The 15,072-nt window shown below is 43.0% G+C and overlaps 1 protein-coding gene across 2 annotated transcripts in view; it reads left to right on the top strand.

Annotated features, from left to right (window-relative positions):
- LOC116277737 (rho GTPase-activating protein 20-like) overlaps positions 1-15,072 on the top strand; it is a 31,889-nt gene that overhangs the window by 11,515 nt on the left and 5,302 nt on the right. For both annotated transcript variants that reach the window (XM_072953938.1, XM_072953937.1), the window contains 5 exons: positions 4,742-4,920; positions 6,321-6,482; positions 9,785-9,894; positions 12,558-12,747; positions 13,897-14,011. In XM_072953938.1, coding sequence (XP_072810039.1) covers positions 4,742-4,920; positions 6,321-6,482; positions 9,785-9,894; positions 12,558-12,747; positions 13,897-14,011 — 756 coding nt within the window. The remainder of the gene's footprint in view (positions 1-4,741; positions 4,921-6,320; positions 6,483-9,784; positions 9,895-12,557; positions 12,748-13,896; positions 14,012-15,072) is intronic.

The raw sequence follows: 15,072 nt of genomic DNA, 5'->3' as shown, positions 1-15,072 counted from the left end.
CAGCGAGAAAAGTGTGAAAGTAGCTTGACATTACTTCATCACTAAATGTCATTAAATGTCAAAGTAGTGTTTTTGTTTTCTTTAGATAAATACCCAGCAGTGGGATTGCTGTGTCATATGGTTGTACTATATTTACTTTTTGGAGAAACCCCCATGCTGTTTCCCATAGCAGCTGCCCCAAGTTGCATTCCCACCAACAGTGCGTGAGGGTCCCCTTTCTCCACATCCTCACCAACACTTGTCATTTGTGTCCTGCTGATAATAGCCATTCTAACAGGTGTGAGTTTCTATCTCATTGTGGTTTTGATTTGCATTTCTCTGAGAATTAGTGATGTTGAGCATCTTTTCATGTGCCTGGTTGCCATCTTTATATGTTTCTTGGAAAAAGTCTCTTCAAATCCTCTGCCTATGTTTAATTGGGTTGTTCATTTTTTTGCTGTTGAGTTATATGAGTTCTTTATATATTTTAGACGTTAACCCCTTATCAGATATGTGATTTGCAAATAGTTTCTCCCATCAACTTATTGAAGTAGGTTGATTTTTCATTTTGTTGATGGGTTTCTTTGCTGTGCAGAAGCTTTTTAGTTTGATGTACTCCTGCATTTTTCCTTTCTTTGCTTTTCATTTTTGGTGCCAAATGCAAAAAAAAAAATCATTGCTCAGACCAGTGTCAAGTAATTTACCCCCAAGTTTCCTCCTAGGAGTTTTATGATTTCAGGTCTTATATTCACGTCTGATCCATTTTGAATTAATTTTTTGTATGGTGTGGTCCAGTTTCACTTTTCACTTACTGCTCTCCAATTTTTCCACTAGAACAAATCATAATAAAATTTATATGGAATCCCAAAAGACCTTGAATTGTCAAAGCATTACTGAAGAAAAAGAAGGAGGCTGGAGGAATAACCCTCCCAGACTTCAGACAATACTCCAGAGCTACAGTAATCAAAACAGCATGGTATTGGTACAAGAACAGACATCTGGATCAGTGGAACAGAATAGAGAGCCCAGAAATGAACCCATATCACTTTTGAAGAGACTGTCCTTTTCCCATTTTATATTCTGGGGGGTATCCCAGCGGCCCTGCCCCTCAGACCAGTGCCTTAAAATTAGGAAATAAGTCTCTTTAACATGAAGTCAGTGATTTGGAAAGAACTGCTTCTGCCCTGAGCCCTGGGGTGGGTAGTGTGCACACAAGTGCTTTAAGAACTGTTCCCCAGTCCACCATGGACCACAGATCTCCTGGGCGTGAGCTCTGTTGGCCTTCAAAGCGAGATGTTTTAGGAGTTTGTCTCACAGGTGCCAGACCTTAGAAGTTGGGGTGACCTATGTGGGGTACAAACTTTTTACTCCTTCTGGGGAAGGTCTGGGTTTTGAGGAGATTTTAAGTTCCCTCCCAACTGTAGGTTGTTGCACCAGGGATGGGTTTTATGGTGAGATTGTCTCAGCCTTTTCTAGCCACTTCCCTCTCATTTGCCCAATTTGACAGTCTCTCTGTCAGTTTTTAGGTTTTTTTCCAGAGAAAACTGTTGCATAGGTAGCTGTAGATACGGTGTGTGCGTGGGAGGAGGTGAGATCAGGATCTTCCTATGTCACCATCTTGCTAAAATCTCTTATTAAAGGTTTTTTTTTGTTATGATTATTCTTTAACAATCTATGAGGACAGACTTCTGAGAATTATACTTTTTAATATTCAGCTCCCTAATTGAAGCATGGAGAAATGCTGGCTTGGACCTTGTCGGGGCTGTCTGGGACGCTAAGCCTTCCTGAACTCCACTGGCCCTGCATTTACATCTCCCTTACAGTTTTTATAGCAATTGCATGTCTTTTCATCAGTCTTTGACATTTGGAAAGTAAGAGCTGTGTATTAAAGCTCTGCAAGAAAGTAAACTTTAATGAGATTTTTTTTCTCTCAGTCCCAGAGGGAACGTGAGCTTTAAAATTGAATGTTGTACATAGTAAAAGACATTGCTGCAGCTGAAAGTATTTATAATAAAGTTCAGTACTCAATTTCTGCTTTATCCTCTGCACTCGTAGGATAGCTGGGTATATAACTTTATGATAGAGCATTCTTTCTAAGAAGTGTATGAAAGCTAAAAAAAAAGCAAATAATTCTGATAGTTTTAGGAATAATGAAACCAGATTAAATGTGAGGAAACTAGACTAAGTAGAACTATTCAACATATGTAAACATACATACCCAACAAACATTTGCACAGATTGGCATTGCTGGCACACAGGAACCCCCTCCTGGATTTAAGAATGGGTTCAGCTTTCTTTCCTGTTCTTTAAGATGGTGCAAGTTGGGAATGTCAGGACAGGAAGAAAGTGCTTTAGTTAAGCAGATTCTGGTATTTCTTCCTGTCCACACACTTCCCGAAGGCTGTTAAACAAGTGGAGAATGGATGTGGGGAGGAGGTCCTCTTTCTCGGGAGGAGATTGGTGTCTTGGCAGCTCTGTTCAAGGCTACTGTGGACCTATGCCCTGGGCAAAGTAACACTTTTCGAACATTATCCTACTTAATTCTCTCGGTGAGGCTGTTAGCTGTAGGTGGTGTTCTCATGTTAAAGTGAAGAAGCAGAATAAGTAACTTGCACAAATAAATATCTGAAGCAGGAGTCTAGCTGGGCTCCTGACTCCTGAAACAAAGAACTTTACAATGTATGAGCATTTATGATGCACTTCTTGTATCCTGAGGAAGCCAGGGGTGGATGATGGTCTAGCTGCTGTTCAGTAAAATGTTTCCTATTTGATTATCTTCCCACGACGTGGCTTTTTTAGTATTTGGTTTATGTTGGGTATGCTGAGGAAATAAACAGTATGAAACACTTGCTTGAAATGAGCACTGGGCACTGCCGACTGTGCCCCTCCCACCCCCTGGAATCATCTCCTTCAGTGTCCCCACCCAGAATAGTGTCCTTCATGTCCCCCTACCCCCGAATGTTCTCCTTGGTACCCCGCCCCCCGAGATTGTCCCCTTCGTGCCCCGTGGTCAGAGAGAGCTGGGGGGTAATGCACCATCTCTGGCAGCATGGTTGGGGGTCAGGGCCTCAAAGCCAGAGCGTGATGACCAGTTTCATGCACTGTCCCTGGTGAAAAATGTAGTCAGACTCTATGTGGGCACCACCTGTGGGCCCATTCGCCTCAAGAGCTGTTTCGCATCTGCCCCACTCAACGCAGTTTTCGGGGGTCAGCCAGAGGTTTGGGCAGAATTCATGCCCATTATTTGGGTTGGGGCTCCCACTAGTCTGTCTGCTCCTTCCTGGAGTTCCCCCTTCACCCTCCAGCTGCTGTGGTCACCTCCATCTCCATTCTCTATAGTTTTTTCAAACCAGCAAGAGGACAGGTTTCTCTCCAAATTTTAGTCACCCCTGCCACCCTGGGTCCTATGCTCATGGAAGAAGCTGTAAAAATGGGGAACTCACCCAGCGCCATGCCATTTCCTTCTTCCCAAGTGTCAAACTGTTACCTCCACTCTGTGCCTGCCTTTGGTCACTCTTTAGTGTCTTCAGGTCTGCTCTTATATCTTTAAGTGTTGCCTGGAGTTTATAGCTGTTACCTGTGTGTATTTGTTTAGGCCAGGGGGTGTAGGTGGCAGAAAGGTCAAAAAGGACCCTAAAGAGCTGTCTTTTTAGGTATCAGATCCTGTGCAGATCCATCCATTTTTGTCTTAAAATTAGATGCAGATGACATCAGAACTGTTTTAGAACTATGATCTCACAAAACCATGATTCATTGCTGACCTTTCTCCTGCCTGTTTTGTTCCTGCTGTCTTTTTTCACCTAAATGTCTGCTCAGTTCAATTACTGTTCGAGAATGATTTATTGATTACTCACTAGACATGAGGGATGATGCTGGATCCTCTACCTGTTGAAATCGTGTTGATTCCAAATTCACATCCAATGCAGGTGCCTGCAGGACCGCTCCCTCTCTCCTGACGGGGAGGCAGATGTGCTTCATGGTTCTTCTGAACACCTCTGGTGCCTTGTTCCTCCCTCAGGATGTCTTATTTATTAATATACTTGCTCTCCCCCACCCACCCATCACCAGTCTTGTCCCCCTGTAAGATTATAAACTTTACCGTGGCAAGGGTGAGTCTCACTCATGTTTTCATCCATCCATGCTGCCTTAAACATACTTTTTAAAGTCAGGAACCAAAAAGATACATGAAAAGTCTGCAGTTGGAGAGAAAGGGGGGGGCGCAGAGCATTAGCTTCCTGTCTCTGTGCTCAACAGCAGAGTGGGGCATCAGGTAGCAGAGCCTTCTTGTTCTCAGAGAGCACCTTCATAGTGATGCCTCCTCCCCTTCCCCAAGGTCTCCTCCCTCCCCTTTTCCTCCTCCTCCTCCTCTTCCTTCTCCCCATTCCCCTCTCTTTCTCTCTCCTTTTCCTCCTCCTTCTTCCTTTCTTTTTCTCATTACTGAATTGTGGTCTAATTTGATCTTCAGCTTTTTTGTTCACTTAGTCTCCTCTTTAAAATGGCCTGTGTGTTGGTATGAAATGCTTTGTGCTGTAAGTTCAGTAAATGGGGAGCCCTTTCACCTTTGAAAATTTGGTACCAGAATTCAAGCACATAGATCAGTGATGTCCCCAAAATGGGGGGAGGGAGAATAACCCAAGCGTTTAATGTTTCCTTACCTTTAAAATGCTGAGCCGTGGTGCTGAGCATACTATACAATGGAAACTATAGAAATAAGATTAAGTGAATTAAATGAGTTTTGCTAATCATCTCACTTCTTCCTTAGATTCAGGCCAGAAGACGTTTAAAAGAAGAAGATCTGTCATTAACTGGGCCTTCTGGCGGGGCTCGAGCACCCACCTGCACAACCAGCCCGTGTCACCAACGTCTCCAAAGCCGGGACTGCTCTTTGGGGTGTCTTTGCCAGATGTCTGTGAGAACGACAATCTACCCAAACCTATCTTGGTAAGTCTCGTTTTGGTCTGTAACACTTAGCAGGAAAGGAGAGCTCCGGAGGGAAAATCTACCCCAAATGGAAAAATTGTGGACACTCATGGCTTTGGCTGAGAACCTTTACTATTATTTCAAAGAATACAAATCTTGACTAAACTATTGCAGCATCATGAGGCAGATGTGATGGGGAGAGATGGTCTTGTCTGCTGGTGGCAGGAAGGAGCAGCGTGAACCTGCTCTGATAAACTATAGAGTCTGTCTGCCCTGTGGACGGAGAATGCACTTTATCCTGCACGTTCCTCTCACATCCTTTCTTGAACCCTGTGTTGTTCAGAACATGACTCTTTTAGTCACCTTAGCAGCAAGGACTAAACCTCATACTTTTTATTAGTATTCTAAGTGTTTAGGCATGAAGATACATCCTCTGGCATTTAGTTACCTTTTGTATGTACAACAGATCAGGTGAAAGCCACTGAGTGTGTATGGTCTTCAGTGAAGGTAGTAAATGAACCCTGTCAAGCAGCATTTTTTGAGTGTCCAGTACCCTTCAGGCACCGTCCCGGATGCCTGGCACTTCATGCTCTGCTGTGTGTCTGTGAGTACCAGACGCTACTCTAGTCACTTTTTCGCTTGCCTTTCACAACAGATTTAGAGGGTAGTTGTCACCAGTGTCATCATCACCATCACCATCTCCATCAGTCCTACTTTACAAATTAAAGCCCCACTCCCCCCCAAAAAAACCCTCAAGTTTACTGAAAGTCACACACAGCAAGCCTGAGCTGTAACTAGGTCTCAGGTCCTGTGGGTTGCACATCTCCGACACCCACTTGTTCCTCCTCTGCAAGCATAGGACGCGCAGCTGGAAAGGAAGCAAAATGAAAGACTGATTGGAATGGAATGGGACAGAGAAAGCTTCCTGGAGGTGATGATTTTGGAGGCTGATTTTAAAAGAAGTCAATACAGGAAGTAGAATGAAGTGTAAAGTAGAATGAAATGTAAAGTCGCATGAAAAGAAAGACAAGCAAGTGGAGGATGAGTTAGGCAAGAACATTTCCATGTCTGGGGACAAGATTTCGTATTAGAGAACAGTGGGCAAAGAATAGTGAGACAGGAGGGAGACAAGGTAACAGGTACCTTGAAGTGACTACTGGATCGCTGAAAAAGGACAGTCGCATGAAAGCAAGTGTTGAAATGTAGCAAGAACAAATGGGAGAAAATAGATTTAGAGACATACACACACACACACACACACAAAGTGACTTTAATCCTCTGGCAGCCTGTCCAGCCCCAGCCCTTCAGTGCCTCCCGCCGGGCCGCCCCGGCCCCTGGCAGCCGGGGAGGGCAGCGGTGTGTTCTCCGGCTCCTTCTGCGTCAAGTGCCATTTTGATTTTTTTTCCTTTGTTTCCCCGTAGGATATGCTTTTCTTCCTTAATCAGAAAGGACCCCTCACAAAGGGGATCTTCAGACAGTCGGCCAACATGAAATCCTGCAGAGAGCTGAGAGAGAAACTGAATTCCGGAGTTGAAGTACAGCTAGACTGTGAATCGGCTTTCGTGATAGCCTCTGTCTTAAAGGTGGGGAACACACGCCCTTCGTCCCCCCTACAGTGGAGCTCTGGGGGAAGACAGCTGGTCTCCCTCATTATAACGCTATCCCCATCTATGAAGAAGCGTCATAGTTAGAGTTTCACAGCCAATTAGCTATGTGATAAAAGTATTTGTAGCAGAAATTCTTGTGGCAAAGATGTCTATGGCAAATAGGTTTACTTATGGGGGAAAAAAAAAACCTGGAACCCAGCCCCATGGTCACTTAACTCACATCCATAGTTGAGTTAGACTTCTTCTAAAATGTTTTCCTCCCCCCATTCTTGAAAATGTCTCACGTCTTTGCAAAAGCTAAAGTCAAAATGAGCTTTCAGCAGCGCTCTTGACCACAGCAATGGCTTCTGCAGACCAGCGTCAGGCTGCCGTCTCTTAGCAGGCTTGGTGTGCACCCGCGCCAGGGGTAAGGACAGGGCCCCAGCCTGCATCCCAGGGCCTGGAGCATAAAACCCAAATTCCAGAAAACATGGTGAAGAAGGCTGTTACGTGTCCCTGCTCCCAGTCAGTTGCTCACAGAACCGTACTTTATGAATTTAGGAACAGTCAGATGTCTCTTGGTAAAAGGGCCATGTCTGCTCTTAAAACAATCCCTGCCACAGACTTTGACAATGAAGTGTCACTCAGAAGAGCTGGAGGGCGGAAGCGGGGAGCATCTTGTCTATTTTACACAGGGTTTGCACTTGCCTTTCAGTCGTGGAGCTCAGTAGAGATATGTGTGGTGTGCTAGCTGAGCAAGACCCATGTCAGGGACGTGTATGCATGGTGGATTATTCTTTGCTTTTTTTAAAATCATATGATTAGGCTTTCTCCCATCTCTTAATTTAAGAAGTTAAAGGCTATGCTTTAGAAGATTTTCCTAATTTTGCTATTCTTCACAGCACCATACTCCTCAAAATTTTGAACTAAATTGTTGAGGCTGTTAACAAAGAATTTTGGATGTAAAAGAGTTAAGCTGCATTTCACATTGCAGAGAAAGTAGTTGTACAAGAATAAGCAAAGGGCAAAAATAATCCAAATGATTGGAAAGTCTGGTTAGATGGGTTCCAACTAATTAAAGCTTTGTGATCATGGAACTGTGCTTTACTCTCAATTTTTTCCCAAGTGGTTGCAGGAAAGGAAATACTTTTTGCCAAAAGTTATTGAGCTTTAGTTTTGTTTCTTGTTTTTGAGACTACTTGGGAGTGGTACTTAAGTTTTCCCTTAATTTTTCACTTAGGCTGGTTTTGCTTAAATATAAGCTTCACTCTGAACTATAATTGGAATAAAATTTCTTGAGAAAGCATAACTTTGACCCATCAGACCTTTGAGGAAAAGTTCATTTTTTAATCCTGTAAGAATCTCACCTCAGATTAATCTGGGAGCTCTGCTGATGGCCGGGGCCCTGCCTTTGGAGGGGAGGAGACTGAGTTGAGTGCTGGGCACTGGCGATTGTAATTCAGAACCAGCTTTCACATCCTTCTCAGCTGCGATGGTTGTTATTTCATAACTTGTTATTCCAACTGTGGAGAGTCCATTGCGATGTTACGACTTATCTTTCAAGTGTAGGTTTTAAGATTTAATGATGTTTTTCTTCAAGACAGATCATAAGTATGTTTTCCACTGATGTTTAAAAAGAGCTATTGTCACTGCCCCACTTTGAAATAACTGATTTCGGCTCTTCTGAATCTGACTTGTCAAGTAGGTGCAGCACTAAAATTAGTTAGGAATTATGAAAATTCGATAGCTTTCCCCCCCAAAAAAGGTAACTTTTGTGATGACGCGTCTGAATCACAAGTATCCAGGTACATCTCTCCTGGAAAATACAATAGAACAGAGACAGACTTTAAATCAGTCACTTTCCTGCTTACTAACCACTCCAAAACATTGTCTTATAATAGGTAACATGACCACGAAGAGGCTTTTAAATTATTTGAGAGCCTCAGCTATAGTTATCTGGCCTTCCCTTGTCCCTCACTAATATTTGGCTATAGGACATACAGCAACATTTCAGTAATGACCCCTGCTATGTCTGCGACTGTGCTTGGCGTTGAGTGTATGAAGTGAAAGGCAAGGGTCTGGTCTGATCCTGCCCTGAAGGAGCTCGTAGGCTCGTGGGAGACATGCTCACCTCATCAGCTGACTGCAGCACTGAGGCCCAAGGCTTCCATGTTAGTCACAGAAACACGACATGTTGTCTGTCACAAGTTGTGTGTCGCCTTTGGTGAGGCACATATGTAAGGCTGCTATTTGATTTTCCAGCAAGAATTAAAATTACTCCATTGCACACCTGTCTCTGTGTTGTAAGCAGGAACTTGCAAGAGGGTGGTCAGCCATGGGTCCAGCACTTAGACATGGAATTGGGTTTTCTCTGCCTGAAGTTTCCTAAGGTGGAGATCAGACTTCGCAAGCTTGGCTTGTTAGGACCGGGCCAAAAGCAACAGAGGGTGTTGGCCTAGAAAGGAAAGGAACATAGGACCAGGACCAAAGTGTGTTTACTTTTAAGCTTTTTTATAAACAAATGTCAAACAACAACCTCCCTTGGTCAGATCCTACTTGTGTCATTGTCTGGTTTCACCCACACCTGGCCCCACAAGTGCTCTAAGGAGGAGTCTCGAAGGCCGAGAAGGATAATGTACCAGGGACATGTTATTTAATATACATTAGGGATGAGAGTGCTGCCCCAGGCTCCCAGAGCCAGCCATAGCCTGGAATGCCTTCTCCCCTCCTATGAAGAATACAGGGGGAAACTCCAGACACCTCTGGATGGAATTAGTCACCAATGCTGCTGGAATCTAAAGTTCTAAATTACCAGGGACTTTGTTTTATTTACTACCCTGTTCCTGGCACCTGAAACAGTGCCTGGCACAGATGAGCAAATATGTGTAGAATGACTGGATGACTGACTACCACATTATGAATCTCACAGATACCTTCGTGCATTCCTTTTAACTAGTGATTTGAGAGACAGAGAGAGAAAAAAAAAGATTAGTATGGTTTGCCAGATCCTGTCATGTTATACTAGTTTGCTAAGATGTATGCAAACCGGAGGTTTCAGCCCAAACAGGTTGTCCTTTATCTTTCCCACTGTAGTCCAGACCCCAATTTCCCTCTGGTTTTTTGTTAGAAAAAAAATCAAAGCATATTTTTCTGTGTGCGCACATCATTGGAGGGCTGGCGCAGAGCTCTGTGTGTTCCAAAGAAGGGAGGACTGAACTTTCCAATAAAGTGTCTTCTTTCTAATTTCTCCAATACAAATTGTTAGAATAACAATTTAAATTTTTTTCCCTCTATTTTAGGATTTTCTACGGCACATTCCGGGAAGCATATTATCATCAGATCTCTATAATAATTGGGTCTGTGTAATGGACAAAGGAAATGATGAGGAGAAAATAAATGCAGTTCAAAGGTAACTATTCCAATTTGGTCATTTCTCAAAAATACTTTTTAAAATAACTTATTTTATAAGCTTGTCTGTTAATGTAATAATAACTATCAAAGTCATATCCATAGGGGCCAGTTTAAAAGTAGACTTATGCTAGCAACTGTCATTGTTATTATTGGGTTTTTTCCTAATCTTACTAATATGGAATACTCGACCATTGTACACCTTCTGTATATTCTAATCTGATAGGCACTGAAACCCATTAGACTAATAGCAAATACTGTAGACCCAATCTACAATTTATGACCTTAATTTTGGTAAGTATTTAATTAACCAGACGATTCCTTATACACTTCATTTAGCAGCCGAATTCATACAGAGAAAATTCCTTCCTCTCAAGGAGCTCACAGTCTAGTAGAAATAGACAGATAAAACCCAGAATTCCAGTGCGGTACAGTCAGTGCCATGACAGGGGTATGTGGAGAAGGGGATGTGAGGACACTCCAGAGAGACAGCCAACTCATTGAAAAGTGTCAAGGGAAAAGGGAGTTGCAGAGCTTTAGCCTGATCACAGAGAATGCATTGTCTGTCCTCATGGAAAGGGAAGTTGCCGGCAGAACCCAGCACCCCCATTCCTGAGTATTTCCCACATCATAAGAGAATAGGAAAAAAGTGTCCATTAACGAAAAGCAATACTTGCATTTCTGTGAAACCCAAGAATCCCGGTATCATTTATTTGCAAACGCTTGTTCAGTGCAGTGTTATCTTGAGCAACTTTCAAATGCAAATCATTATCTACACGCAGCTACTGATGGTGTAAGTGTTGAAGGCACCAGACTCAGAGCCATGCACAAAATGCTGTCTCTGCTTTCGTGACAGCTTGGTGGGAACCGTTCAGAGACAGGGAACCTGAGATTCTGTATGTTGTTGCTCATTGTCTAAAACTTTATATTCTAGAAGCTATTAAAGGATGATTTTTAAAAGGCCAGAATTATGGCTCTCATATAAATATGCACACGTGAAAGAAATTTTATTTAAAACAAGAATTAATAAAGAGAAGTACTAAGACGTTACTGCCACCGGTTCAGAGAAGATGGTTAACTACCACAAGTTATAATAGTTGAATCAGAAATGCTGAAATGAACTTAAAAAACAAAACTGGCTTTTTCTGCTGGGGCATGAGGCAGTGCAAGTAAATCACGTGTCTCTTCACCAGAGAGAATTTTCAGGTCTATGGACAAGTCTTATGTGTATTGCTGTCAATATTCTATAGTTTACAGAGGTGTAAAACAACTCAAAGGCTCAGGGCCCCCTCAGAATCTGACACCCCAAAAGAGCACGCTAGGCAAGGCCTTAATTTCCACTGAATACATTCAGTAATCTTTTGGCCCATTGTAATCTGTCATAATGTGTCCCTAGAAAACCATCCTCATTGTCAGTCTGTGGTGCTGAAGAAGCACCTCTCTGGTATTTATGCAACAAGAGCCAGATTACCTGATTTTCTTCCGCAGGTTGTGATACAGGAAAACGGGGCACGAGAGGAGGGCTGTGTCCCAGGTCTCACTTGAGTCCCTGGGATGCGCCCCGCCAAGTGAGGGTCGTTGGCTTCACGCGGGAAAGAATTCAAGAGCGAGCCCTAGTTGAGTAAAAGTAGATTTGTTTAGAGAGATGCACACTCTGTAGACAGAGTGCAGGCCGTCTCAGAACGCAGGAGAAGGGCAGAGGGGAGCAGGGTTGGGTGTTTAGTTTAAAGGAGAAGTAGACACACAGTCCATAGACAGAGTGCCGGGCATCTGGGAAGGTGAGGGAGCAAGAGAGTCCACGAGGCACGGTGTTGCGAGTTTTTATACATTAACAAGTGAGAGGATTACTCCAACTGCTTTGAGGAAGGGGCGGGGATCCCCAGGAATTGGGCCACTACCCTCTCCTTGATTTTCATGGTCAGCCTCAGAGCTGTCATGGCACCTGTGGGTGTGCCATTTGCGGTGCTAGTACATTACAGTGTGTGTGAGGGAGCTCAGGGTCCACTGGAGGTCAGCTCTCCATCCATCCTGGTCCTCAAGGTCCATCAGGAGTTGACTTCCTCCACCTTGGTGCTAACTGCTATGTCATTCCTTTAATGGCTGTGTCCTGCCCCCTTCCCTCCTGTCTCAGTTACAGGTTCTTGTTGGAAAAAAGCAACAATCATGAAAATATATATATGTATGTATAAAATATATATATATATATTTATTTCCTGGATGGTAGTAAATGATGGTGAATGATAATTTAAAAATCCCTCATCAAGTACAAAATCGGAACAGTAGGAAATATACTGTTATAAGCTTGACTGACATGTGAAAGTGGTACCACTGTGATAAAGAGACATGGGACAGAATTGACCTTAGAAGCTGGTAGAGCAGAGTGTAAGCTCTCAGGATGGAACTGGGTGTCTTTGTGGCTGAGGCTTGAAAGGTTCTCACCCAGAGACAGAATATACAAAATAAATGAATAACCCCCCTGAGTCTTACTCTCTCCCCTCTGTAAGACAGTCCTCGCTCTGCACGTACCATATGAGCTGACACTCCCGCATACCTGAACTGTGTTTCTGCTTCACGTGGTTCCCCATGAAAAGTGAAGAAAGGTTGCCTTGTCTGCAAGTTTTCCACGAAATGTCTTGCTTAAAGAGCACCTTTGTCTGTCTTTAGGCTATTAGACCGGCTCCCAAGAATGAATGTTGTTCTGCTAAAGTATCTTTTCGGGTTATTGCACAAGATTGAAAACCATGCCTCATGGAACCAGATGAATTCATTTAACTTAGCAGTGTGCATCGCTCCAAGCATCCTTTGGCCTCCTGCTTCCTCCAGCCCCGAAATAGAAAGTGAATTTACAAATAAGGTAATGTTTTTCATTTTTCTGCCCTGGGGCACTGAGTCCCCATTTTAAACCTAAAGTTTGGGGTATTAGTTCTGAAAGACATGTCCTTAAGTACATCTTCTTATAAGTCTGAGTTCATCGACTGTTCTGTCCTCTCCTGGTAGACTGCAGAAAGCTGATTTCTTAAGCAAAGAAAGTGATAGTAATTGGGTTACTTCTGTTTTCCCTTTAAGGAGGCAAAACAGCTGTGATTGACTGAAACCGTAGAGGGAGAAGAGCAGTTGATAAGATTTTAAAAAGAAGCAAAAGACTTTGAAATTGAACAGGCGCAGGTGGAAATCTCAGCCCTCCCCACTTGCCAGATGTACAATCTAGGGCAGAATTAGTTACACTGTTCCACAGTTTCCTCATCTAACACAATGGAGGTGGCGATGGTACCTCGCTCACTCAGTACTTACTTGAAATCACACTCCTGCAGTACCTGATGGTTAGTACAGGGATGGGGCACTGATTCCTCTTCCTCCCAACGTTCTGCCTGCTCCTTTGCCTCAGCTATTGGGGCAAGAAGACTATGGAAAGGTTCCAGTATATCTCAGTGGAGGCGCAGCGCTCCCCAGTGAGCTCTTCTCCAAGCATCTCCAGTTCTGGCTCCTCAGGGAGGCAAATGCATAGGAAGAGGCTGGTCAGGGAAAATGTACGCTTTTCTCTCCAGCCGTCTCTCTCCTTCACAGTAAATCCACAGAGGATGCCCACCTCCCACACTTATGACACCTGCCTTTTACATAAGAAATATATTTTATAAGTCTAACGATGCTTCATGAATTTTAATAAGAAAGTATATTTCTTCATCCCAAATGCCCTGTACAGAGAATACTTAAAATTACCCTAATTTTAAAGACAGGACCATTAGTATCAAAATGTTAGCATTAAACCAAGGCCACAAATAATAACTTTAAGCCACTGGTTAAAATGGATTTCTATACTCAAACTACGTTGTTTTTTTAGGGGAAACGGTTCTGTTTAGTTTCCAAGCAGACGTGAACTTTGACTTTTTCTCAGGATTCTTTCACTTTTTTTTTTTCGGCTTGAACCAGGATTCGTATATGAAGTGTGATTTATAGGTGTGCTATGTGAAAAGTAACCCTTCATTTTTGTTCCTTTTTTGTGCAGGTTTCTCTGCTTATACAATTTCTGATTGAAAACTGCTGTAGAATATTTGGAGAAGAAATCACTTCCCTTTTGGAAGAGGTTTCAGTGACATGTGCTACGAAAGAGAATGTCTCAGGTATTGTGAATAATGGGGTTGTTTTTGTGTGTGAGAAATGGACACACACGTGAAGGTCAGCGAGGGCACCGACTACCCTGCAGCCCAGAGCAGCTCGGGTGAAGGGGCTTCTCGCCTGAGTCAGGGGCCGCGGGCTTCCGCCCCTTCCTTAGACGGCCTGCTCGTAGGTCAGGCTGTGTTAACACTGTGGTCAGGTTACCTAGTGTATAAGACAAGGTTCCCAAACTCCAAGAAGTTGTTAGTGGCAGAATTCTAACTTCTTTTTTCAAAATAAAACCTTACAAGGATATACAATAGAACAATTAACAGATTTACAATATAACAATATTGTTACAACATATTGTTGCAATATCTTACAGTATAACAGAACTGCTGTGGTTGAAACTGGAGTAGGAGACCCAGAAGCAGGCCTGGCCTGGTTGCTCCTCATCTTCCTCTCCGAGGTCCCTGACACCTCTCAGAAATCCAGCGCCCTGCAAAGTACTTGAGAAAACAGCTAGCTTCATGGGGCGGGGCAGGGTGTGTGGGGCTTGAAGACATTCAGCCTTCCAAAATATGAATGCCTGTACCACCAATTCTTGGTTATCTTTGAACAATTATTCTGTGCCACCATAACATTAGTATCTTCTCCTGTAATTATGGGAAACCATAACATCCAACTGGTATGATTGCTGTAAAGAATAAACAAAGTAATAGATATTAAAGAACTTTGTCAAAGGGAAATTGATAAGGTTGGTAAATGGTTTCTCTGAGACTAATAGAGTTAGTTAGGTGTATCCACCAGCTAATCCATTTAAAAGACACAGTCTTATTCAGAACCTGAGTGTATCTGCATTAATTTCTTTGTATTTTTTACCATTTCCTGGTATTATGACATGTCTTCATTGCTTTGAGGAAATCTTACTTAAAGAAAAGCTATGTCTTCAGGGACTGAGGTAAATCTAGTATACTCCAAAAATTTACTTTTAGTTTCTGCACTAACAACTAGAAAGATTTTGAAAGATGCTTTCTTTCTTGAGAGTAGGAATTTGAAAAATCTGCATGAAAACAGAATTAAACTA

This window comes from Vicugna pacos, chromosome 33 (genome assembly GCF_048564905.1).
Source record: "Vicugna pacos chromosome 33, VicPac4, whole genome shotgun sequence".
NCBI classification, from domain to species: Eukaryota; Metazoa; Chordata; class Mammalia; order Artiodactyla; family Camelidae; genus Vicugna; species Vicugna pacos.
The sequence above is the reverse complement of the archived record's forward strand: the minus strand, read 5'-3'. Positions and strand labels throughout refer to the sequence as shown.